The sequence below is a fragment of the Salvelinus alpinus genome, chromosome 5 (assembly GCF_045679555.1).
Source record: "Salvelinus alpinus chromosome 5, SLU_Salpinus.1, whole genome shotgun sequence".
In the NCBI taxonomy this organism is placed as follows: Eukaryota; Metazoa; Chordata; class Actinopteri; order Salmoniformes; family Salmonidae; genus Salvelinus; species Salvelinus alpinus.
In genome coordinates this window covers 67,604,175-67,629,219 of record NC_092090.1, presented here as the reverse complement: position 1 = coordinate 67,629,219, position 25,045 = coordinate 67,604,175, and the positions used below count along the sequence as shown (strand labels likewise).

At 42.9% G+C, this 25,045-nt stretch overlaps 2 protein-coding genes across 10 annotated transcripts in view; one reads left to right on the top strand and one right to left on the bottom strand.

Moving 5' to 3' along the window:
- tango2 (transport and golgi organization 2 homolog (Drosophila)) overlaps nt 1–12,897 on the bottom strand; it is a 52,625-nt gene extending 39,728 nt beyond the window's left edge. For 2 of the 4 annotated variants that reach the window (XM_071402808.1, XM_071402810.1), the window contains exons 1-2: nt 12,716–12,897; nt 9,053–9,183 (exon numbers count right to left, since the gene is read on the bottom strand). In XM_071402808.1, the coding sequence (XP_071258909.1) occupies nt 9,053–9,108 (56 nt within the window). In that variant the 5' untranslated portion in view covers nt 9,109–9,183; nt 12,716–12,897. The other 2 variants (XM_071402811.1, XM_071402809.1) reach the window with 2 other exon arrangements.
- A 3,887-nt stretch (nt 12,898–16,784) lies between these two features.
- The window catches only part of LOC139576570 (splicing regulator ARVCF-like), a 233,329-nt gene continuing 225,068 nt past the window's right edge, over nt 16,785–25,045 (top strand). For 3 of the 6 annotated variants that reach the window (XM_071402807.1, XM_071402804.1, XM_071402803.1), the window contains exon 1: nt 16,787–17,397. The gene's annotated coding sequence lies outside the window, so the exon portion shown is untranslated. Of the gene's footprint in view, nt 17,398–25,045 lie in introns of all 6 variants that reach the window. The other 3 variants (XM_071402806.1, XM_071402801.1, XM_071402800.1) reach the window with 2 other exon arrangements.

Below are 25,045 nucleotides of genomic sequence, written 5' to 3'. Positions count from 1 at the left end.
GGTTGCGGTGACACGTGTGGCCCAGGAGTCTACGACACTGTCCCCGAAACAAAGCAAGCACTAATGATTTTACACAGGAGAGAGCAGAGCATCCATCGGTTTATCCATCTGAGCCTATGGGAATCACTAGGAGAGAAACAACAAGAAAACCAACAGGGTACAGCCATGCAGAGTGCAATTGGAGAGAATGATTACACAATTTATTCATGTCAATTATTCCTTACTTGCAAAAAATGGTATACGTTTGAGACAAAGTCAATGGGAATGCTAAGCTAATATTTCAGCAAGATACCTCCCATCCATGATAGTCATACTCCTATATCGCAAGGGAAAGTACTAATCATGATGGTGACGCAATACATAGGCCTAATTGGAAGTCAAAACAGAACATTGTTGTCAGGCAGGTATGTTGGGGGCATGGAAGAAAACCAGTTACTCAAGAGGAATTTAGCATTCTTGCATTATTTTGCCATTCCCCTCACTGACATAACCTAGGCCTACATGCACTAATTCAACCACAAGGATACGAGGCCTATAAGTTACATGTATCCTGTGGGTCCAAAGTGAGTCATTGTTAACACACCTCCACTGCGATTGCCTCTGGGAGATTGCCCTAGCCTAAGGCAAAGGCAGAGATAGACCCTGGCCAGGTAGAGAGAGCTCCACAGATCCCAAGGGATTATTATAAACAGGGCTTTAAATTGCATTGACTGCTCCTCACCACTGGCCTTCAAGGACATTCACTGAGATAAATCAGCAGTGACTGTAGTAAAGGTTAGCCGATGGTAGCCCTAGATGGTGTTCCGCAGAGCTTTAGACCCACATTTACATTTACATTTAAGTCATTTAGCAGACGCTCTTATCCAGAGCGACTTACAAATTGGTGCATTCACCTTATGATATCCAGTGGAACAACCACTTTACAATAGTGCATCTAACTCTTTTAAGGGGGGGGGGGGGGTTAGAAGGATTACTTTATCCTATCCTAGGTATTCCTTAAAGAGGTGGGGTTTCAGGTGTCTCCGGAAGGTGGTGATTGACTCCGCTGACCTGGCGTCGTGAGGGAGTTTGTTCCACCATTGGGGTGCCAGAGCAGCGAACAGTTTTGACTGGGCTGAGCGGGAACTGTACTTCCTCAGAGGTAGGGAGGCGAGCAGGCCAGAGGTGGATGAACGCAGTGCCCTTGTTTGGGTGTAGGGCCTGATCAGAGCCTGAAGGTACGGGGGTGCCGTTCCCCTCACAGCTCCGTAGGCAAGCACCATGGTCTTGTAGCGGATGCGAGCTTCAACTGGAAGCCAGTGGAGAGAGCGGAGGAGCGGGGTGACGTGAGAGAACTTGGGAAAGTTGAACACCAGACGGGCTGCGGCGTTCTGGATGAGTTGTAGGGGTTTAATGGCACAGGCAGGGAGCCCAGCCAACAGCGAGTTGCAGTAATCCAGACGGGAGATGACAAGTGCCTGGATTAGGACCTGCGCCGCTTCCTGCGTGAGGCAGGGTCGTACTCTGCGAATGTTGTAGAGCATGAACCTACAGGAACGGGTCACCGCCTTGATGTTAGTTGAGAACGACAGGGTGTTGTCCAGGATCACGCCAAGGTTCTTAGCACTCTGGGAGGAGGACACAATGGAGTTGTCAACCGTGATGGCGAGATCATGGAACGGGCAGTCCTTCCCCGGGAGGAAGAGCAGCTCCGTCTTGCCGAGGTTCAGCTTGAGGTGGTGATCCGTCATCCACACTGATATGTCTGCCAGACATGCAGAGATGCGATTCACCACCTGGTTATCAGAGGGGGGAAAGGAGAAGATTAATTGTGTGTCGTCTGCATAGCAATGATAGGAGAGACCATGTGAGGATATGACAGAGCCAAGTGACTTGGTGTATAGCGAGAATAGGAGAGGGCCTAGAACAGAGCCCTGGGGGACACCAGTGGTGAGAGCACGTGGTGCGGAGACAGATTCTCGCCACGCCACCTGGTAGGAGCGACCTGTCAGGTAGGACGCAATCCAAGCGTGGGCCGCGCCGGAGATGCCCAGCTCGGAGAGGGTGGAGAGGAGGATCTGATGGTTCACAGTATCAAAGGCAGCCGATAGGTCTAGAAGGATGAGAGCAGAGGAGAGAGAGTTAGCTTTAGCAGTGCGGAGCGCCTCCGTGACACAGAGAAGAGCAGTCTCAGTTGAATGACTAGTCTTGAAACCTGACTGATTTGGATCAAGAAGGTCATTCTGAGAGAGATAGCAGGAGAGCTGGCCAAGCTGGCAACGTTCACATGGAAGGCTCTGAATTGTTCCGTTTCATTGAAATTGTGAAGTGAAACGGAGCAATTCAATTTGGATTCAGGCTAGCTTTGAAGACCTCCAGTGAAACAGCACCACAGATTCTCTGGGGTTCTTATCATTGCTTCTCTGCTTTGGGTGCTACATCAGATTGGATATGCTACACTTCAGCACTAGCCTAACGCATCTTCGAGGGAGCAGAGTATAATAATAATAGGGGGGAAAAAATGTATCAAGAGATGGGAAGAATGTCCCCTGCATCTAACTCAACGCTACGATTCCTTTTTTAAATTCAATTTGAGCTCAATATCTGGAGGTGTACATCTTTTTAAACCACCGTCTGAATATAGGCCTAAAGTTATGAGCTAAAATGAGAGGTTGGTTAAAAGCGCATTTCAGCCGGTGACTATTCCACAAGTTACCACCGGCTAAATCTATGAAGTTAAAATGCCTATTTACTCTGTTCCATCTGACTGAGCAATCCACTGTCTCAGACCAGCCAGGCAATTTATATAAACTTGATCTCCACTATAAAAAGCATCGAGACACTATCACCCATTTCTTTTAGGCTAACATTTAGTTTTCAACAGCGGAGATTTGTATAAACCTTACTGTCTGTCTCTGACGTTTGCAACTATGTTTCAATATTCAAATTCGATCTCCAACTGTCCCATAGTAATGAATGTGTAGGGGACGAGAGAGAGGAATCAAATCAAAAACAAATAAAATGTTATTAGTCACATTCGCCGAATACAACAGGTGTAGACCTTACAGTGAAATGCTTACTTACTAGCCCCTAACCAACAATGCATTTAAAAAATATATATGGACAAGAATAAGAGATAAAAAATAAGAAGTAATTAAAGAGCAGCAGTAAAATAACAATATTGATACTATATACAGGGCGGTACCGATACAGAGTCAGTGTGCGGTTAGTTGAGGTAGTATGTACATGTAGGTAGAGTTATTAAAGTGACTATGCATAGATGACAAGAGGGTAGCAGTGGTGTAAAAAGGGAGTGAGTGTGGGGGGGGGGGGGGCACTGCAAATAGTCTGGGTAGCCATTTGACTAGATGTTCAGGAGTCTTATGGCTTGGGGGTAGAAACTGTTTAGAAGCCTCTTGGATCTAGACTTGGCACTCAGGTACCGCTTGCTGTGCGGTATTAGAGAGAACAGTCTGACTAGGGTGGCTGGAGTCGTGGACAATTTTTCCGGCCTTTCTCTGACACCGCCTGGTATAGAGGTCCTGGATGGCAGGAAACTTGGCCCCAGTGACGTACTGGGCCATACGCACTACCCTCTGTAGTGCCTTGCGGTCGGAGGCCGGGCAGTTGCCATACCAGGCAGTGATGCAACCAGTCAGGATGCTCTTGATGGTGTAGCTGTAGAACCGTTTGAGGATCTTTTCAGTCAAATCTTTTCAGTCTCCTGAGGGGAAATAGGTTTTGTCGTGCCCTCTTCACAACTGCCTTGGTGTGCTTGGACCATGATAGTTTGTTGCTCTCAACTTGCTCCACTGCAGCCCCGTCGATGACAATGGGGGCGTGCTCGGTTCTCTTTGTCCTGTAGTCCACAATCATCTCCTTTGTCTTGATCACGTTGAGAGAGAGAGGTTGTTATCCTGGCACCACATGGCCAGGTCTCTGACCTCCTCCCTATGTAACAGGGTTATATTGGTGATTCCCCTTGCCACTTTATTGTTAAGCCAATGGGTTTTTGGTTTTAGTTTTGCCTTGCCTTCACCTACTCAACATGGCATATTATTGGCTGGTTTGCGTAGCTTGCTTACGAGGGGGGATGTTTCAGTGATGATTTAAATGTACAATTTATATCAATCTGTTTGTAAATGTTATTCAAACATCACACATAAGATGCAGTGTTTTTGGACAATATTGGTTGTGCATTTTGTTGTAAAGAATTCCCGCCAGTACTAGCTAGCAACTTACTGTGTCTGGTGAGGGGGGGTTCATATATTTTGTACAGTGCGTGAGTGCAGAGTTTGGATGGTGAGCCGTGCATTGCATGACGTGCAATTTTGTTCCTTTCCTATCAGGTACATTGTTAAAGATATTATATATTGTAATTGTATTATTTTGGTAACTACATCCCAGTGAACAAGCACCAAACCAGCGAATAAATCTCCATGACTGGTGCTACACGCTGGAGTATGTGTCGACGATTGATTGTACACAACGCAAGCAGAGTACTGTTACACCTATAGGGTGTCTCGTTGTTGTCGGTGATCAGCCTACCACTGTTGTGTCATCGGCAGATTTAATGATGGTGTTGGAGTCGTGCATGGCCATGCAGTCATGAGTGAACAGGGAGTTCAGGAGGGGACTGAGCACGCACCGCTGAGGGTCCCCTGTGTTGAGGATCAGCGTGGCGGATGTGTCGTTACCTACCCTTACCACCTGGGGGCGAACCTGTCAGTAAGTCCAGGATCCAGTTGCGGGAGGTGTTTAGTGCCAGGGTACTTCGCTTATTGATGAGCTTTGAGGGCACTATGGTGTTGAACGCTGAGCTGTAGTCAATGAACAGCATTCTCACGTAGGTTTTCCTTTTGTCATGGTGGGAAAGGGCAGTGTGGAGTGCAATAGAGATTGCATCATCTGTGGATCTGTTGGGGCGGTATGCAAATTGGAGTGGGTCTAGGGTTTCTGGGATGATGGTGTTGATGTGAGCCATGACCAGCCTTTCAAAGCACTTCGTGGCTACAGACGAGTGCTACGGGTCGGTAGTCGTTTAGGCAGGTTACCTTAGTGTTCTTGGGCACAGGCCATATGGTGGCCTGCTTAAAGCATGTTGGTATTACAGACTCGGACAGGGAGAGGTTGAAAATGTCAGTGAATACACTTGCCAGTTGGTCAGCACATGCTCGCAGTACACGTCCTGGTAATCCATCTGGCCCTGTGGTCTTGTGAATGTTAACCTGTTTAAAGGTCTTACTCACATTGGCTACGGAGAGTGTGATCACACAGTCATCCGGAACAGCTGGTGCTCTCATGCATGTTTCAGTGTCATTTGCCTCGAAGCGAGCATAGAAATAGTTTAGCTCGTCTGGTAGGCTCGTGTCACTGGGCAGCTCTCGGCTGTGCTTCCCTTTGTAGTCTGTAATGGTTTGCAAGTCCTGCCACATCCAACGAGCGTCAGAGCAGGTGTAGTACGATTCGATATTAGTCCTGTATTGACACTTTGCCTGTTTGATGGTTTGTCAGAGGGCATAGCGGGATTTCTTATAAGCGGCAGCTCTAGCCTTTAGCTCAGTGCGGATGCTGCTTGTAAATACATGGCTTCTGGTTGGGGTATGTACGTACGGTCACCGTGGGGATGACGTCGTCATCGATGCACTTATTGATGAAGCCAGTGACTGATGTGGTGTGCTCCTCAATGCCATCGGAGGAATCCCGGAGCATATTCTAGTCTGTGCTAGCAAAACAGTCCTGTAGCTTAGCATCTGCTTCCTCTGACCACTTTTTTATTGATCTAGTCACCTGTGCTTCCTGCTTAAATTTTTGGAATTAGGATAGAATTATGGTCAGATTTGTCAAATGGAGGGCGAGAGAGAGCTTTGAATGAGTCTCTGTGTGTGGAGTATAGGTGGTCCAGATTTATTTTTCCTCTGGTTGCACATTTAACATGCTGATAGAATTTTGGTAAATGGATTTAAGTTTCCCTGCATTAAAGTCCCCAGCTACTAGGAGCGCCTCCTCGATGAGCGTTTTCTTGTTTGCTTATGGCGGAATACAGCTCATTCAATGCTGTGTTAGTGCCAGTGTGGTGGTATGTAAATAGCTACGAAGAATACAGATGAAAATTCTTGGTAGGTAGTGTGGTCTACAGCTTATCATGAGATACTCTACCTCTGGCGAGCAATAGCTCGAGACTTCCTTAGATATCGTGCACCAGCTGTCATTTACAAAAATACATAGTCCACCGCCCCTTGTCATACCAGACGCCGCTGTTCTATCCTGCCGGTACATCGTGTAACCAGCCAACTGTATGTTGATATTGTCGTTGTTCAGCCACGACTCCGTGAAGCATAACATTTTACCGTTTTAAAAGTCCTGTTGGTAGGTTAATCTTCCGCGGAACTCGTCAATTTTATTCTCCAAAGACTGCATGTTTGCTAGCAGAATGGACGGAAGTGCGGGTTTATTTGATTGCCTACGAATTCTCAGGAGGCAGAATGGCCTCCTCTTCACGCAGATCACGGGTATCAGGGCCTGTTCCCGAGGAAGCAGTATATCCTTTGCGTCGGGCTCGTCAGAGTAATGAAAGAAAAATATATATAATTCTGCTAGTCCGTGGTGAGTAATAGCAGTCCTGACGTCTAAAAGTTATTTTCGGTCATAAGAGACGGTAGCGGCAACATTATGTACAAAATAAGTAAAAAAATAAGTCACAAACAATGCAAATAAACAACAACAAAAAAACACAATCGGCTGGGGGACCGTAAAACGTCTGCCTTCTTCTCCGGCAGGCATTTCTCAGCCAGTCGAAATCATGAATCAGCTGGCATAATTTTATGGATATATACAGTGGGGAGAACAAGTATTTGATACACTGCCGATTTTGCAGGTTTTCCTACTTACAAAGCATGTAGAGGTCTGTAATTTTTATCATAGGTACACTTCAACTATGAGAGACGGAATCTAAAACAAAAATCCAGAAAATCACATTGTATGATTTTTAAGTAATTAATTTGCATTTTATTGCATGACATAAGTATTTGATACATCAGAAAAGCAGAACTTAATATTTGGTACAGAAACCTTTGTTTGCAATTACAGAGATCATACGTTTCCTGTAGTTCTTGACTAGGTTTGCACACACTGCAGCAGGGATTTTGGCCCACTCCTCCCTACAGATCTTCTCCAGATCCTTCAGGTTTCGGGGCTGTCGCTGGGCAATACGGACTTTCAGCTCCCTCCAAAGATTTTCTATTGGGTTCAGGTCTGGAGACTGGCTAGGCCACTCCAGGACCTTGAGATGCTTCTTACGGAGCAACTCCTTAGTTGCCATGGCTGTGTGCTTTCGTGTCGTTGTCATGCTGGAAGACCCAGCCACGACCCATCTTCAATGCTCTTACTGAGGGAAGGAGGTTGTTGGCCAAGATCTCGCGATACATGGCCCCATCCATCCTCCCCTCAATACAGTGCAGTCGTCCTGTCCCCTTTGCAGAAAAGCATCCCCAAAGAATGATGTTTCCACCTCCATGCTTCACGGTTGGGATGGTGTTCTTGGGGTTGTACTCATCCTTCTTCTTCCTCCAAACACGGCGAGTGGAGTTTAGACCAAAAAGCTCTATTTTTGTCTCATCAGACCACATGACCTTCTCCCATTCCTCCTCTGGATCATCCAGATGGTCATTGGCAAACTTCAGACGAGGCCTGGACATGCACTGGCTTGAGCAGGGGGACCTTGCGTGCGCTGCAGGATTTTAATCCATGACGGCGTAGTGTGTCACTAATGGTTTTCTTTGAGACTGTGGTCCCAGCTCTCTTCAGGTCATTGACCAGGTCCTGCCGTGTAGTTCTGGGCTGATCCCTCACCTTCCTCATGATCATTGATGCCCCACGAGGTGAAATCTTGCATGGAGCCCCAGACCGAGGGTGATTGACCGTCATCTTGAACTTCTTCCATTTTCTAATAATTGCGCCAACAGTTGTTTCCTTCTCACCAAGCTGCTTGCCTATTGTCCTGTAGCCCATCCCAGCCTTGTGCAGGTCTACAATTTTATCCCTGATGTCCTTACACAGCTCTCTGGTCTTGGCCATTGTGGAGAGGTTGGAATCTGTTTGATTGAGTGTGTGGACAGGTGTCTTTTATACAGGTAACGAGTTCAAACAGGTGCAGTTAATACAGGTAATGAGTGGAGAACAGGAGGGCTTCTTAAAGAAAAACGAACAGGTCTGTGAGAGCCGGAATTCTTACTGGTTGGTAGGTGATCAAATACTTATGTCATGCAATAAAATGCAAATTAATTATTTAAAAATCATACAATGTGATTTTCTGGATTTTTGTTTTAGATTCCGTCTCTCACAGTTGAAGTGTACCTATGATAAAAATTACAGACCTCTACATGCTTTGTAAGTAGGAAAACCTGCAAAATCGTCAGTGTATCAAATACTTGTTCTCCCCACTGTACATAGAAATGTCAATTGAAAAAAAGTCAAACGAAACGAAGTGCAGCTAGTTTGCAATCTTTCCAGCTTCAGTTTGAAGTTGTGTTGGCTAGCTCCTCTGAACAACAGTGTCCTAACGAGAGAGCACATTTTCTATGCTAGGCGAAATCGTGCCTCATTAGCTCATTGTTATGGATGTATCCAAATAAATGTCACTTGAAAGCAGCTTAAACAAATGTAAATGCAGCTACTTTGTTGTTAATCAGTCTGCACTGTTTGACGTGACTAAGTTAGCTGGAGTTGGCTAGTTAGCAAGCAAGGGATAAGAACTTTGTCAGCCAGTATGGCAATGGAACATTTAAAACAAACAACTGGGTCGCGTCTCTGGCAACCGAACCAATAGAACGAACGACCAGCCGGCTTGGGTAGCAACCCTAGATTTGTTTCAGGACCATATCTTGTGGAAGGATGAAATAGTATAAATAAATTCATCAAAATAAAGTTCATGAAAATTTGTCAATCATTATTTGAATATGTTTGTAACCCTCAACTTCGTTTCGGGCCTAACAACACCCGTGCCAATATATCCTCCAAACACCGGCTTCTCGGGCATTATCACTTAAAGAGAGGCAAGGAGAAGAGTCCTTACCTGTAGGCATTTTTGGATGCAGGCCGAGGGTCGAACTTGAAGAAGATGATACACATGTGGGTGTTAGGGGTGGGGGACGCTCTCTTACACTGGGCACGGTCAATTTCAAAACTTGGACATGTTGACAAGAGCTGGAAGAAAATTATAGTATAGTGAGAAAAGCAGTAAAGTGAGAAAAGGTGCGAGGGGGAATTGCTGCAATTGACTTCGTATGTGTGACAAGACTACTCTACACTGTGGCATGGCCTAGGTTCAATTTACAAAGGAGACAAACTAAATATCATACAGGATTGTGCAGGAAGCAATCTCACCTGCCACAGCTGTGCCAAGCCCTAGCTACAGAAACGTCACATGATATGAGAACGTTCCATATCCGTTACAGCTTTACACCTTTACATAACAAGAACGTTACTTCCTCTCAACAAGCTACCGGTGTCTTCGTATACCATCGCTAGATGCAGGTGGAACGGAAGAATAAGAAGATGCTCGGTTAATAAATTAAATACATTTTCGCTCCAACACCAACCTGACCTGAGCAATGAGAGAAGATCTGAAATAGACAATATGGCGGCGTACACACTGTTGGATTACCTCATGGAGCAAAAAATGTATTTCATTTAATTAATGGAGCATTTTCTAAATTCTTACATTCCTCTTGCAACTAGCGATGGGAGATGAGAAGACACTGGTAACTTCCAAGTTGAGCGGTAGTAATGTTCTCGCTACGTAAAGGTTAGTTGAAAAATGACTGCCATATTTTTACACAAGCTAACAATTCTGTAGCTACTTGTATGCTAAGCTCCTAACCTCATCCAAGTGGTAGGCTAATCCTGAAATATTCAATACAGGACAGCAATATTGTTGACAAGCCCTCATTTGTGTCCACACACTTTATTGTAATCTGATAGAGAAGTGATTGGATAGGTCAAATGACGCGAAACAATGGACTTTGACCTAACACTTGTCCTGAAAAAGTAAAAAATAAATCACAATATCAAACAATTACTCCGATCAGAATTGCATCAGAGGCAAACTCTGGAATAATATTTAAATGTTTTTTTCATGTAGGCCTACATGAATAAAAAGGTGTCAAAGCGTAGGTGATATGCATACAGCCTCATGTCCAAACCGTGCTGACATGTGGGAGGTGCCATAAAAATGTAGCCAAACTTTAATGAGACTTTTAATTACAAAAATATAGGCTAAACACCAGTTATGTTTGACGAATATAATGGGATAATTAACATTAAAGTCTAAAGGCTTGATTCTGTCAACATCCTCGAGGCACGGTTCGTTCATGGTCACAAGACCGGAGTGTGAAGAACACTGCCTGTTGTGCACCGCACATCACCCACCTTGAATTTGAGCGGAGATGGTCAGCATTTAACTATATATTTAACAGTAAAAACGTATTTGTTTAAAACCTGGACATTTTATTTAGCATGTCTTACTGTGATTCAAAGTAGCCTAGCCAAAATACGGCCATAGAAATGTTGAGGGAATTATTTTATAAACACTTAATATGCCATTGAAACAAGCATTTTCCTCATATTCTATTGGTTTTCAAAACAACATTATTTTATTGTCCAGCAGCCAAAGGCATAATTCTAATCATACTAGTAACTCATGTTAGTTACGGTATCTTTAGATCTCCCTCTTTCTAAATTTCTAAAATATATTTGAATCTCTGTCACATGAAACAGCTTGTGCGTGCAGTGCGCTTTTGAGAAGTGTTGTTTTCTCCTAAATTCATTTTGGAAACATTGTGCGCATTGTTGAGCTTATAATACGAAGAAATAAAACTTGATCAACATTATAAGCTAAACGGTGTGATCTGTTGCATCAGCCTCATTGATTTAAAAAAAAATCTAATATGTGCAGTGATTGTATGAATTTTGGATCTGTTGTCCCAGAGTCCGTTTTAAACCATATACTTATTTATCATAATAATGAGAGGACGCCCTTAATTTCGAGCCCTGGGAGGGAATTATTTAATAAAGACACAAAAAATGATTTGGTTGTAGGCTAATTGTAATGTTGCAATATTTTATAGGTGGGGTGGGTATAATTTGTGTAACGTTCCAACAACTTTGTAAAGTACAAGTTAGCCAACAAACAACGCATACAAAGTAGTCTGATCAATTCACCTAGCTTACTAGCTGCCGAATAGGCATCAACTCACCACGTAGCTTATTTATTTATTTGTATCCCTTTTTCTCCCAATTTCATGGTATCCAATTGGTAGTTACAGTCTTGTCCCGTCACTGCAACTCCCGTACGGACTCGGGAGAGGCGAAGGTCGAGAGCCGTGCGTCCTCCGAAACACAGCCAAGCCGCACTGCTTCTTGACACAATGCCCACTTAACCTGGAAGCCAGCTGCACCAATGTGTCAGATGAAACACTATACACCTGGCAACCGTGTCAGCGTGCACTGTGCCCGGCCTGCCACAGGAGTCTCTAGAGCGAGATTGGACAAGTACATCCAGCTGGCTGCGCCAGAGCCTGGACTCGAACCATGATCTCTAGTGGCACAGCTAGACCACTGCACCACTCGGGAGGCCCACTTATTCTTAATGTGTGTCCATAGGCTACCAGAGTGAGGACAGACATTTTTCAGAATAAACGTATTGAGTATAAAACATAATTAAATAGCCCACTCCCTACCCGGTATCTTGTTCTGCCGCTATACAACTTTGTATGCGTTGTTTGTTGGCAACCTTGTTATTTACTACGTTTTTTTTAACAGATTCCTGTTGGAAAGTTCTACACATTAAATCCACCCCCAAGGGTGGCCAACCATCCTCCAGAGTTGTATTTTGAGACATAGGAAGAGTGTAGCCTACATTTGTGTCTGATTATCTATGGGAATGAAAGATAGTGATGCATTTTATTTTGTAAAGTAACTCCTTGCATCATACAATGATGTAAAAATTGAGTTTGGACTACACACACACATATATATTTTTTTGGGGGGGGGGACAACAACAAGTGACTTGAGCTTTAGGACAAGTAAAAAAAATTACAAGTTTTACAATAGCTCAAAAAGTTAATGTCAAGCCCTGATCAGCAAATTCTTTAAAAAAAAACTCTACTGTCACATGAGGTCAGCACCTGGTGACCACTAAAGTGTGTGCAGGCTTTTGTTCCTACCCAGCACTACAGCAACACACCTGCTTCAACTAATAGTTATTTATTATGAAGTGGCCTAGAGAAGCAGAACACATAGCTAGCAAGTAACTTCTTATTTCTAGTTGCAAACAACATTAAGGTTAGCTTGTTAAACCAATCCTTTCTCTAATATCTCTGGTTAAGCTAGCTGACTAACGTTACAATGATTAGAAATCTAACGCTAGCTAGCTATAGCAATAGTGAGCAAAAATGTCCAATCTGAGAACCAAGACAACAAAATGCCCATTATAGCCTCTTGTTTATAATGTTACCTTTAGTCAACAACTTTGATCTAACACAGATTGCAGCGAGTTAGCAAACTAGCCAGCTAGCTAAAAGCAGCAGTCTTGCACTAGATAGCTGTCACAACAAGGACAAAACAGGCAAGTGACAACTCTTTGCTACCGGTCTATTATGCAACACAATACAAAATAAGAATATATTACAATTAACCTGCCTGGTTACCTACTTTGAGTAAAGTAAAATGTACTCACTGTTACACTTGCTTCTGAAGATCAATTCATTCGGTTGGCTAATAAAAAAAATAAAAAAACGTATTCGCATATATAGGGTGCATTTGATTTAGTTTGGCAGTAGGCTAGACCGGAACTTTCAGTTCAATGTCACTGGACGAATGAGAACTCCGCTCGCCCCGTGGATGGTTCCTGAATGGCCCGGGCGTAAATCGGGTGCAACCACTTTGATGGCGACCATCGAGCAACACACACTGTGATTCGCCGATACTAATGTTGCGTTCATGTCATGTCGGGAACTTGTAAATATGACGGGAAAAACGTGTAAAATCGATGGGGAAAATGCACGTGAACGCTCATCCAACTAGTAATTGGTAGTACAGTATGAAGACAGGCAGAAACAACTTCTCCAATCGAAGTCCCCGATCACACCTGTAGGCGATGTCATTGTTACGTTAGCTCGCTAATGCCACGTTCAAACCAACTGGGAACTGGGAAAAATACGAGCTCCGACTGGGCATAATCGTTTTGAATGGTCATCCAACTCGGGAACTTGGGCCTCTTTCTAGAGCCCCGACTTTCCGACCTGAATTTCACTGACGTTATAATTTGACCTCGTACATTCCCAGTTGTTTGTGGTTTTTGCATTCCCTCAGCACTCCGCCAAGATGTGAACGTGGCATAACCCAGAGGAGATTGTGCAGATTTCTCATATCATAATTTGGAAAGTTAATGTCAGTTTTATCATTTCGATTAGTTGATATTAGTATTTTTTGGCAATGCATGTGTAACTGGGTAGGTACAATTTAGTCGTTTTGGTCAGTGTTACCTATGGGGACACAATTAGTGGGAAACATGTAAAAAGGTATAAACAAAGATAATGGATAAATTAAGAGTTCACGCAGTCGTTTACATTTGGAAAAAAAATGGCCAGTTCCTGTTTACTTAAAAGTAAAGGTAAATTGCACCCAAAAACTATATTTTGGCATTTGTTTCATTAGTCCATTGTTGTTCTAGAACTCGGATGCTCGGATTTCCGACTCCAGTGTGTTCTCTATGACATAGTCCCAAAATGTGTTGCTTGTCAGAAATCAGCCCCATATGATGTATTTTGCATCATATGATGCTGTATTTCAAAAGTTATATATCTTGAAAACTTGGGTGGATAGTCAAATTAATTTAATTGTTCATTTAAAACGTTTAAATGCTTTACAAGAAATCAGTTTACCTAAAAATCCTGTTTTAGATGGACACATCTGAAATCAGGCTACCCGATGGGACTCAAATAAATGCATAAAATCACCAGACAAAATAAACTTTCTACCACATGTTATTTTTGCTAAGCCTATTTGAGTACGGACATATACAATTTGGACGTGAAAACTATTTCTAAGATGCATACTTTCAGTTTTCCCAAACTCACTTCACTCGTGCATAAGAGGGAGGCTGGCACACGTGCAGATCAAATACACCACTAGAACGCAGATTAAGATGTTTACATGTCATAATAATGGTTTGATACTGTTCCATCAATTCCATTCCAGCCATTACATTGAGCCCGTCCTCCAATAGCTCCCCCCACCAGCCTCCTCTGATGTAAATGTCCAATGAAACAGAAAAAATTAGCTAGTGGGATGTCTCGCTTCCTCTTCATCTCTGGTATAAAAGCACACCTGTGGTGATAATGATGGTTTCCCAGGAACTGATGGCTTCTACAGTTGTAGCTAGATGGGGTACAGCACCATCTAGTTGCATCGGGGACAACTGTAGAATTTGAGATAACTCGAACCCTTTTCCTAACCTTAACCTAATTTTCCTAACCTGCTACGTAAAGTAACTTCTGTCCATAGCTGTACTCAATCTAGCCACAACCATAGAAGCCATTGAAAGCTCGGAATTCTCTGACTTCCGACTTCAGTGCGTTCAAAACCACTGGGAAATTGGAAAAAAAACTACCTCTGACTGGATCATCCAACTCAGGAACTCAGGCCTCTTTCTAGAGCTCCGACTTTCCGACCTGAACGTCACTGACGTCGTGATTTGACCTTGTATTTTTCATAGTTCCCAGTTGTTTTGAACACGGCATAAGAAACCATCAGTGTCACCGTAAACCAAAGCCCTGTCCGCAAATAAGAGCTTTGTACACAAGATGAAGGTCAGTAGGTGCTCTGTCGGGAACCATGCAGTCTGTTAGAGAATAAATGGTGCATGGTTGATTGATTATAGGCTACTGAGAAGGTTCCATGTGTTTGGAGAGGCTTTGGGGGCCAAGCAGTTAATTGAAACCACCCTCCTTTAAAAGTATTGTCATTGTTTTTGTCATAGTTTTGTGAATTCTTGAAAGCACTGTTAGACCTAGGCCTACTGTAGGATGTTTCAGAGTCATCTACTGAGTAGGACTTACTGAGATCAAATCAAATGTTATTGGTTACATGTGCCTAATACAACATGTGTAGACTTTACAGTGAAATGCATACTTACGAGCCCATTCCCAACAGTGCAAAGTTAAAAAATAAAACAAATATTTCCACAAAAAAAAGGGAATAGTAACAACAAAAAAGGTTATATACAAGGAGTACTAGTACCGAGTCAATGTGCAGGGGTACGAGGTAGTTGAGGTAATACAGTATGTACATGTGGGTAGGGGTAAAAGTGCATTTTTTGGGGGCCTTCCTCTGATACGACCTGATATAGAGGTCCTGGATGGCAGGAAGCTCAGCCCCAGTGATGTACTGGGCCATACGCACTAGCCTCTATAGTGCCTTGCGGTCGAATGCCGAGCAGTTGCCATACCAAGTGATGATGCAGCCAGTCAAGATGCTCTCAATGGTGCAGCTGTGGAACTTCTTAAGGAACTGAGGGCCAATGCCAAAATCTTTTCACCCTCCTGAGGGGGAAGAGGTGTTGTTGTGCCCTCTTCATGACTGTGTTGGTGTGTTTGGACTGTGATAGGTCCTTAGTGATGTGGACACAGAGGAACTTGAAGCTCAACGCGCTCTAATACAGCCCAGTCTCTGTGAATTGGGGCGTGCTTGGCCCTCCGTTTCCTGTAGTCCACAATATACTCCTTTGTCTTGCCAGCTTTCCGGGAGAGGTTGTTGTCCTGAGACCACACTGCCAGGTCTCTCACTACTTCCCTATAGGCTGTCTCATCATCGTTGGTGATCTGGCCTACCACCGTCGTGTCTTCTCAAAACTTAATGATGGGGTTTGAGTCGTGCCTTGCCACGCAGTCGTGGGTGAACAGCGAGTACATTAGTGGACTGAGAACGCACCCCTGATGGGCCCCCATGTTGAGGGTCAGCGTGGCAGATGTGTTGTTGCCTATCCTCACCACCTGGGGGTCCAGGATCCATTGGCAGAGGGAGGTGTTCAGTCACAGGATCCTTAGCTTAGTGATGAGCTTGGAGGGCACTATAGCGTTGAACGCTGAGCTGTAGTCAATGAACAGCATTCTCATGTAGGTGTTCCTTTTGTCCAGGTGGGAAAGGGCAGTGTGGAGTGCAATAGGTATTGCATAATCTGTGGATGTGATAGAGCGGTATGCAAACGGTTGTGGGTCTAGGGTTTCTGGGATGATGGTGTTGATGTGAGCCATGACCAGCCTTTCAAAGCACTTCATGGCTACAGATGTGAGTGCTATGGGTCTTTAGTCATTTAGGCAGGTTACCTTAGTGTTCTTGGGCACAGGGACTATGGTGGTCAATTTGTTGTCATGCTGTTATAGGACCATCCCCCATGAGGAGCTGAGCATAGGCCTAAACCATCTATACACGCCTCTAGCGAACTCGACTTTGTTCCATGTCGTGTGTTTACTTAATATAGCCTACAACATCGGATGTCTATGGTAACCTTCATACATACAAATTCTGAATTTGATCATGTTCAGGTGAGTTCATTTGGTCAAAGTAGGAAGCTTAGTATAAATGGCCGCATATTTGAATTTACCGCTGACATGACAAAGATAGACCGATTTTAAACCAACCACGTTGGAGATACTAAGTACGTTCACCCAATCAAAATAAATATTTCCTCGAAGGCCCCGCGATAGGGGCGGGATTCAATTGACGTTTGTTCTGATAGTTTTGTTGTACTGACGCTGTTTGTTATTTGATAGAATATCAGTTTGGCCAGGCAATTATTGCAATAATTTTCTCTTGAAGTAAGGTATACTATTTGCTGTCGAAACTCATTTTCTACGCTAGGATATTGAAAGTTTGCGACTTTTCACATTGCTTTTTGTTTCGGGCTTTAAATGGAGAGGTGGACAGGCTATTTACCAATAGACTAACTTGTCTTAATTCCTATTAAATAAATAATGGACCGATTTTTTTTTTAAAGGAAGGAAACATTTCACCACAGGTTATGTTGATTTGTTCCCTCTTACCCTCCAGATATTGAGCAAATAAGTATTGGCTAAGCAAATCACTGACTACACAGTATTATTCTCGGGCACTGTGCGAGAATAACTGTAGCCCTCTCGTTTGCTACAAATAATATTGAAAAGAGAAGAAATCATTATTCGGATTGGTTATAAATGTATATTAAGTGTTGTCGACGTTATTTGAGGTGCAATTCAAAGACGGAGAAGAAGAATAGAAGTGTCAGGTGATTTCATCAACGCGAGGAACCATCTGGTGATTGCATCGCTAAGTTTACCCTGCTCCTGCGTGTTATCCCTAAACTCCAGTGGAAGCGAGAAGGTAAGAGCCGTTATAATGTAACGTATCAATGTGCTATAATGATTTTTGGTTAAATAGAAAACGTCAATTTGATACGAGTATTTTCATTTTATCAGCCGAACAAACAATTATTATTCCTACGTAGTCGTAGGCTACACGCTACGCAAACGCTTTGCAATGGTCATGGAAGGATTTGTGTGCCAGTGTGGTGGGGATTTTACGGAGTTGGTGTAATTTGATGGCACTCAATTGTTGACTAGTAAAATGTATATTTTATGTAAAATGCATTCGATGAACAAATTATTAGTAGCCTAACGACATTTATAGATTGCAATAGAGTAACGTTAGCTACAGCTTTGTCCCCTTGAATGACAGTTCTGTTTCATAAAGCATGCAAACCCATGTCGTATGTTTAATGAATATAACCTACAAAAAAAGATATGTAGTTCACTGCCTCCTGATTCTGCATATATAAGAGCACACAAGTCATCTATTGTGGAAAAGTTAAGTGCCTCAGTCTGCCCGTGGCACCAACAATAGACTACCTACAGGTAACTGCAAACATAGTGTCTTAATAGGGCGTTGGGCCACCACGAGTCGCCAGAACAGCTTCAATGCGCCTTGGCATATATTCTACAAGTGTTTGGAACTCTATTGGCGGGATGGGTCACCATTCTACCACGACAAATTGCATAATTATTTGTTTTGTTGATGGTATCTCGGGCGCTGCTCCAGAATCTCCCATAAGTGTTGAGCTGGTGACAGATGCACAACCTTTAAATCCCCAATGCTCATTTGGCTGCGTCTACACGGGCAGCTGAATTCAGATCTTTTTCCACTAATTGCTCTTTTGACTAATCACACATTTATCAGAGCTGATCTAATTGGTCAAATGACCAATTAGTGAAATTATCACTGATCTCTTTAATCATGGTAGCCAAAATAATGGGCGACTAGGCATTTTTAAAGGTGACCCTAAGCGTGGGATGTCAATTCATTCATGAACCACACCTGTGTGGAAGCACCTGCTTTCAATATACTTTGTTTCCCGTATTTACTCATGTTAACTTTATTTTGGCAGTTACCTGTTCCATCTTTGCAATAATTCTAAATAATAATAATGTGTTTATGCTAACCTTTGGCAATGCAAAATACAGCGAAGTGACTTTATTTATAGTAACAAATGTGGTGGTAAACTTTGAATATTTATTAGATGGATAATAATGTAAAGTTGATAGGCGTAATCAATCATCTTATTTAACAATAACATATTTTATGGCATGATGTTGGTATTGACTTTATGAAAGATGAGCAGCAGGATATGTCATATTTGCCACATAGGACACCTGCCATGGTATTTTTGAGATGCCTTAGGACCTCCGTTTTTCCAAGATGTAACACATTAATGTGTTTTTATTTAATTTATTTTTTGCTGCTGTGGATTGAACTGTCAATCATTTCCCTCTGCTTTTGTTTTTCCTTATTGAGTGAGTGAGTGGGTATCCACGGTGTCTAATTTCTTCTCTTGTAATGACCCAGTATGGAAAAGGGGGCACTTGCGAGTTGCTGCTCGAATTATTTGTGAGGGGGTTGATTCCCTCTTATGTGGCTCTCCTCTTGAGGCCTGAACACCCTTTATGAACATTGATAGGTCTAATATAATGAAATGCATGTGTATTGCCACAGAGGCATTTGATGTGTTAAATTCTGTTGATATTACTGCTGTAGAGAAAAGCGATTCAGTTGGATGGAATAGACATTTATTGGCCATGCAGTGTTGTATGAATGAATATAAATAGCTTCTGCAGTCAATCACAAGGTCGTGCTCTGGAGAGCTGTTGCTCTCCAGTGGCATTTTTTTTATTCAGTATTAAAATGTAGGAAATTCTCAGATTTATATACAGTGGAGTCTGAAATTGACACCCTTAATAAAGATGAGTAATAATGATATAAAATAAATAATTCAAATACTGAGCTACATTATATGCTAAAACAAATGGGGACATTGTTTTATACGAATACAATAGCTCAGAGAAATAGATTTTCTTTTAACAAGATCAAAAACAAATCAATGGTAGGCTTCAAAATGATTGATACCCCGGAATATGTTTTTATAAATAAAGCATTTGCAAGTTTAGTATTTTGTCCTATATTCTTAGCACACAATGACTACATCAAGCTTGTGACTCTACAAACTTTTTGGATGCATTTGCAGTTTGTTTTGGTTGTTTCAGATTTTGTGCCCAATAGAAATGAATGATATCATGTGTTGTCATTTTATTTTTATTGTAAATAGAATGTTCCTAAACACTTCTATCTTAATGTGGATGCTACCATAATTACAGATCATTTTGAATAATGATTGAGAATGTTAGAGGGCCTAAGATCATACCCCCAAACAGTGTTTAACATGTCATCGCATTTGCTAGTGTCGTAGAGTAGAGGCACTTTTTATTTTTTTGTAGCCTAGGTTCCGGGAAAAATGTGGCCTTTTTATAAATGTGTTACATGCAATTTTACTTCATTTTACATGACTAGAGACTTTGGCTGAATCTTTTTTAATACCGCACAAATGATCAAAATGGCAGGCTACTTTAACACAGAAACTGAAAATCTGAGATGAATAGAAATGACCTTGTCTGGACTCCATCAATAGCCGATGTGTGGAAACAGATATTGAAGGCTACATTATAACGAAATTATAGTCCTAAAAAAATGCTTTACAGTTTAACTGACTCACCCAATGATGCTTGATGGTGATGGCTGATGAGCTCATGCCAAAAGCCTTTCTCTCTTTTGTAAAACAATATTTAGAAGTTTATCAAATATTTTGGTAGCCTACAGCATAGTGTTCTATTTTCAGCAGGAGCCATTTGCTTTCCAACCTGTGTTTTCCCTCGATTGTATTTGAAATATTGTGAAAGGCCTGTTTGTCTTAGTGCTGTTTTTTCATTGACAGATTTGCTGCGCATTCCCGACTGTAGGCTATTCCTTGTTATTGGGCTACAATCCACAACTAGGCTATTTTTTAAAAATAAGCTATTGATCCTTTGTGGATAAATTATAAGCCTTCTCGTGGTGTTTTGCAAATGTATAGTGCATTCGGAAAGTATTCAGACCCCTTACCTTTTTCCACATTTTTTGTTACACCCTTATTCTAAAATGTATTAAATAACACATTTCCTCATCAATCTACACACAATACCCCATTAAAAATAGTTCTTTAGAAATGTGAGCACATTTATTAAAAATAAGATACTCTATTTACGTTATTATTCAGTCCCTTTGCTATGAGACTCGAAATTGAGCTCAGGTGCATCTTGTTTCCATTGATCATCCTTGATGGTTCTACAACTTAATTGGAGTCCACCTGTGGTAAATTCAATTGATTTGAGATGATTTGGAAAGGCACACACCTGTCTATGTAAGGTCTCACAGTTGACAGAGCATGTCAGAGCAAAAACCAAGCCATGAGGTCGAAGGAATTGTCTGTAGAGCTCCGAGACAGGATTGTGTCGAGGCACAGATCTGGGGAAGGGTACCCAAAAATGTCTACAGCATTGAAGGTCCCCAAGAACATGGTGCCGTCCATCATTCTTAAATGGATGAAGTTTTGAACCAGCGAGACTCATCCTAGAGCTGGCCGCCTGGGTAAACTGAGCAATCAGTGGGAGAACCAAGGACCTTGGTCAGGGAGGTGACCAAGAACCTGATGGTCACTCTGACAGAGATCCTGAGTTCCTATGTGGAGATTGGAGAGCATTCCAGAAGGACACCCATTTCTGCAGCACTCCACCAATTAGGTCTTTATGGTAGAGTGGCCAGACGGAAGCCACTCCTCAGTAAAAGGCACATGACAGCCCGCTTGTAACTAAAGGACTCTGACCATGAGAAACAAGATTCTCTGGTCTGATGAAACCAAGATTGAGGAAACCTGGCACCATCCCTACGGTGAAGCATGGGGGTGGTAGCATCATGCTGAGGGGAGGTTTTTCAGCGGCAGGAACTGGGAGACTAGTCAGGATCGAGGGAAAGATGAACGGAGCAAAGTACAGGGAGATCCTTGATGAAAACCTGCTCCAGAGCACTCAGGACCTCAGACTGGGGGAGAGGTGTAACTTCCAACAGGACAACGACCCGAAGTACACAGCCAAGACAACGCAAGAGTGGCTTCGGGACAAGTCTCTGAATGTCCTTGAGTGGCCCAGTCAGAGCCCGGACTTCAACCCAATCGAACATCTCTGGAGAGACCTGAAAATAGCTATGCAATTGACGCCCCCCATCCAACCTGACAGCGCTTGACAGGATCTGCAGAGAAGAATGGGAGAAACTCCCCAAATACAGATGTGCCAAGTTTGTAGTGACATACCCAAGCAGACTCAAGTCTAATTGTTGCCAAAGGTGCTTCAAAAAAGTACAGAGTAAAGCATATGAATACTTATGTAAATGTTTTTAATTGTAATACTTTTGCAAAAGTGTCTAAACCTGTTTTTGCTTTGTCATTTTGGGGTATTGTGTGTAGATTGATTGGGGGGAATTTTAAAAAAAATCAATTTTAAAATAGCCTGTAATGTAACAATGTGGAAAAAGTCAAGGGGTCTAAATATTTTCAGAATGCGCTTTATTTCAATTCATAAGGGGTGCTTCTGTTCCTTCAGAACCCTTTGCGCGGCCATAATTCTATCAGGAAATAAATGAAGTGCAACACTGCAGAGATGAGTTGCAGGCTCATGTCTATCAGAGCAGAGAGCGATCATAGAAAGTGAATCTCATTCTAGTTATGTGAGATACTGGCACGTTTCTCACAGACACGCTTTGGTCTCCAACAGGTTACAATGTTGCGCAAACCATAAACCCAGGCTGGCCCAACCCAAATCAACTTAGGCTCGGGCTGAAAATCTACTTTTTTACCTTTTGTTAATTCTGCACTTACAAAAAAAAAGTTGATGAACTTTGATCTATTCTGTGAAAAGTTAAAATAATTGTTCATGACTTGAGGTACCAAATGGGTGCCGGAACAAAGCAGTCCAAAACGGAGAGGTGCAGGATCCGGCTCAAATTAAGCAATGGCACCAAGACATTCTAACCTCCCTCCATTACCAATAACATGGGAGGTTAGCATGTCTTGGGTGGCATGATCTTTGGCCATCTAACTATCTCATCATTATTCAAGCTTCGTTCAGAATTATTTTAATTTCTATTGGGGGGGGGGGGTTAATCTGAAACACAACCGAAACGAACTGCAAATGCATCCAACATGTTTGTGGAGTCACAAGCTGGATGTAGTCATCGCGTGCTAGTAAACCAAATACGGAACTTTTGACTACTTAAACAAATATTTAGAGGTGTCAATTTTGACCTAACTTTATTAGATTTGTTTATTTCTTGTTAAACAATATCTGAGCAATTTGGATAATATAATCCCCTTTTCTTTTTTTTGCGTTGAATGTAGCTCAGTGTTTGGAATATTTTATACAGTCATTATTGCTCATCTTTATCAAGGGTGTCAATCATTTTGGACCCACTATGTGCAACGTCACTACTCCAAATGCATGGGAATAATAGTTTGTGTCTGTCACAAGTTCTACACATGGATTAGAGCACTCGTATGCAACCAACAATGGATGGATGTTATTGGTTCAACTCAAGTGCTTTCCCTTTCGAGTGCTGTCTATTTATTTAATAGATAAACATGTGCTACATGAATAATTCCTCAAAGGACCCATCAGCAAAATGATTGTTTTTGCTGTTTGCCATATATCTAGCAGTGAGTGACAATATCCTGGAGTCTTGGCTACCATGGATCCTAAGTCTGCTAGATTTGACAAAACAATGCCTAGCTCCTGTCAAGGCATCTGTCAGTGTTCAGCTGCCATTTCTGACCCGACGATATCTCATCCCACATAGGCCTTCTATGTTCCACTTTGTCAAGGTGATTCTATTAATATTTACTCCATTGATGCAGCTGTCTGTTGTATCATCCCTGATTTTCTGAATATTCTATTGACTTTGTTTTGATTTTGTCAGGCTATATGCTGTTCAGTGGGAACGTTATGGCTGCATCTCAGTGTCCGGGTAATAATGAGACTACTTGATTCGCGTTAGAATGGTCTTTCAGCCTGGGCTGTGAGGAAGTTCTAATTGAGATAGAAAAGAGAACCCTAATGCTCAGTGTGATCTCCCATGCGTGGCCTACTTGGCGACAGCTATGTTGAAGTACTGTGAATGTTGAATGGGGAAGGTGGCAGAGTTACTACATTTTATTGATCACGTACATGGTTAGCATATGTGAGAGTAGTGAAATACTTGTGCTTCTAGTTCCGACTATGCAGTAATATCTAACAAATTCACAACTACCTTATAAACACAAATGTAGGGCCTCCCGGGTGGCGCAGTGGTCTAGGGCACTGAGAGTCTCTGGGTTTGCGCCCAGGCTCTGTCGCAGCCGGCCGCGACCGGGAGGTCCGTGGGGCGACGCACAATTGGCCTAGCGTCGTCCGGGTTAGGGAGGGTTTGGCCGGTAGGGATATCCTTGTCTCATCGCGCTCCAGCGACTCCTGTGGCGGGCCGGGCGCATTGCGCGCTAACCAAGGGGGCCAGGTGCACGGTGTTTCCTCCGACACATTGGTGCGGCTGGCTTCCGGGTTGGGGGCGCGCTGTGTTAAGAAGCAGTGCGGCTTGGTATGCATTGTGCTTCGGAGGACGCGGCTTGGCATGCATTGTGCTTCGGAGGACGCATGGCTTTCGACCTTTGTCTCTCCCGAGCCCGTACGGGAGTTGTAGCGATGAGACAAGATAGTAATTACTAGCGATTGGATACCACGAAAATTGGGGAGAAAAGGGGATAAAATTTATTAAAAAATAAAATTTAAATAATATTAAAAATATTTTAAAAAAATAAACACAAATGTAAAGGGATGAATGGAATATGTACATATAAATATATGGATGGCGTGCGGCATAGGCAAGATGCAGTAGATGGTATAGAATACAGTATATACATGAGATGAGTAATGTAGGATATGTAAACATTAAAGTGCCTTTATTTAAAGTGACTTGTGATACCTTTTATTAAATCCATTTATTACATTTATACATTTACAAGAGATTTGAGTCTGTATATTGGCAGCAGCCACTCTATTAGTGATGGCTGCTTAACAGTCTGATGGCCTTGAGATTGAAAAACAGCTTCTGTCTCTCGGTCCCAGCTTTGATGCACCTGTACTGACCTCACCTTCTGGATGATAGCGGGGTGAAAAGGCAGTGGCTCGGGTGGTTGTCGTGTCTGTATTTTGGGCCTTCCTGTGACATCGGGTGCTGTAGGTGTCCTGGAGGGCAGGTAGTTTGCCCCTGGTGATGCGTCGTGCAGACTGCACTGCCCTCTGGAGAGCCCTGCGGTTGCGGGCGGTGCAGTTGCCGTACCGGGGGTTGATGCAGCCCGACCGGATGCTCTCGATTGTGCAGCTGTAAAAGTTTGAGTGTTTCAGATGACAAGCCAAATTACTTCAGCCTCCTGAGGTTGAAGAGGCTCTGTTGCGCCTTCACCATGCTGTCTGCGTGGGTGGACCATTTCATTTTGTCCGTAATGTGTACGCCGAGGAACTATCCATTTTCTCCACTACTGTCCTGTGGATGGGGGAGTGTGCTCCCTCTGTTTCCTGTAGTCCAC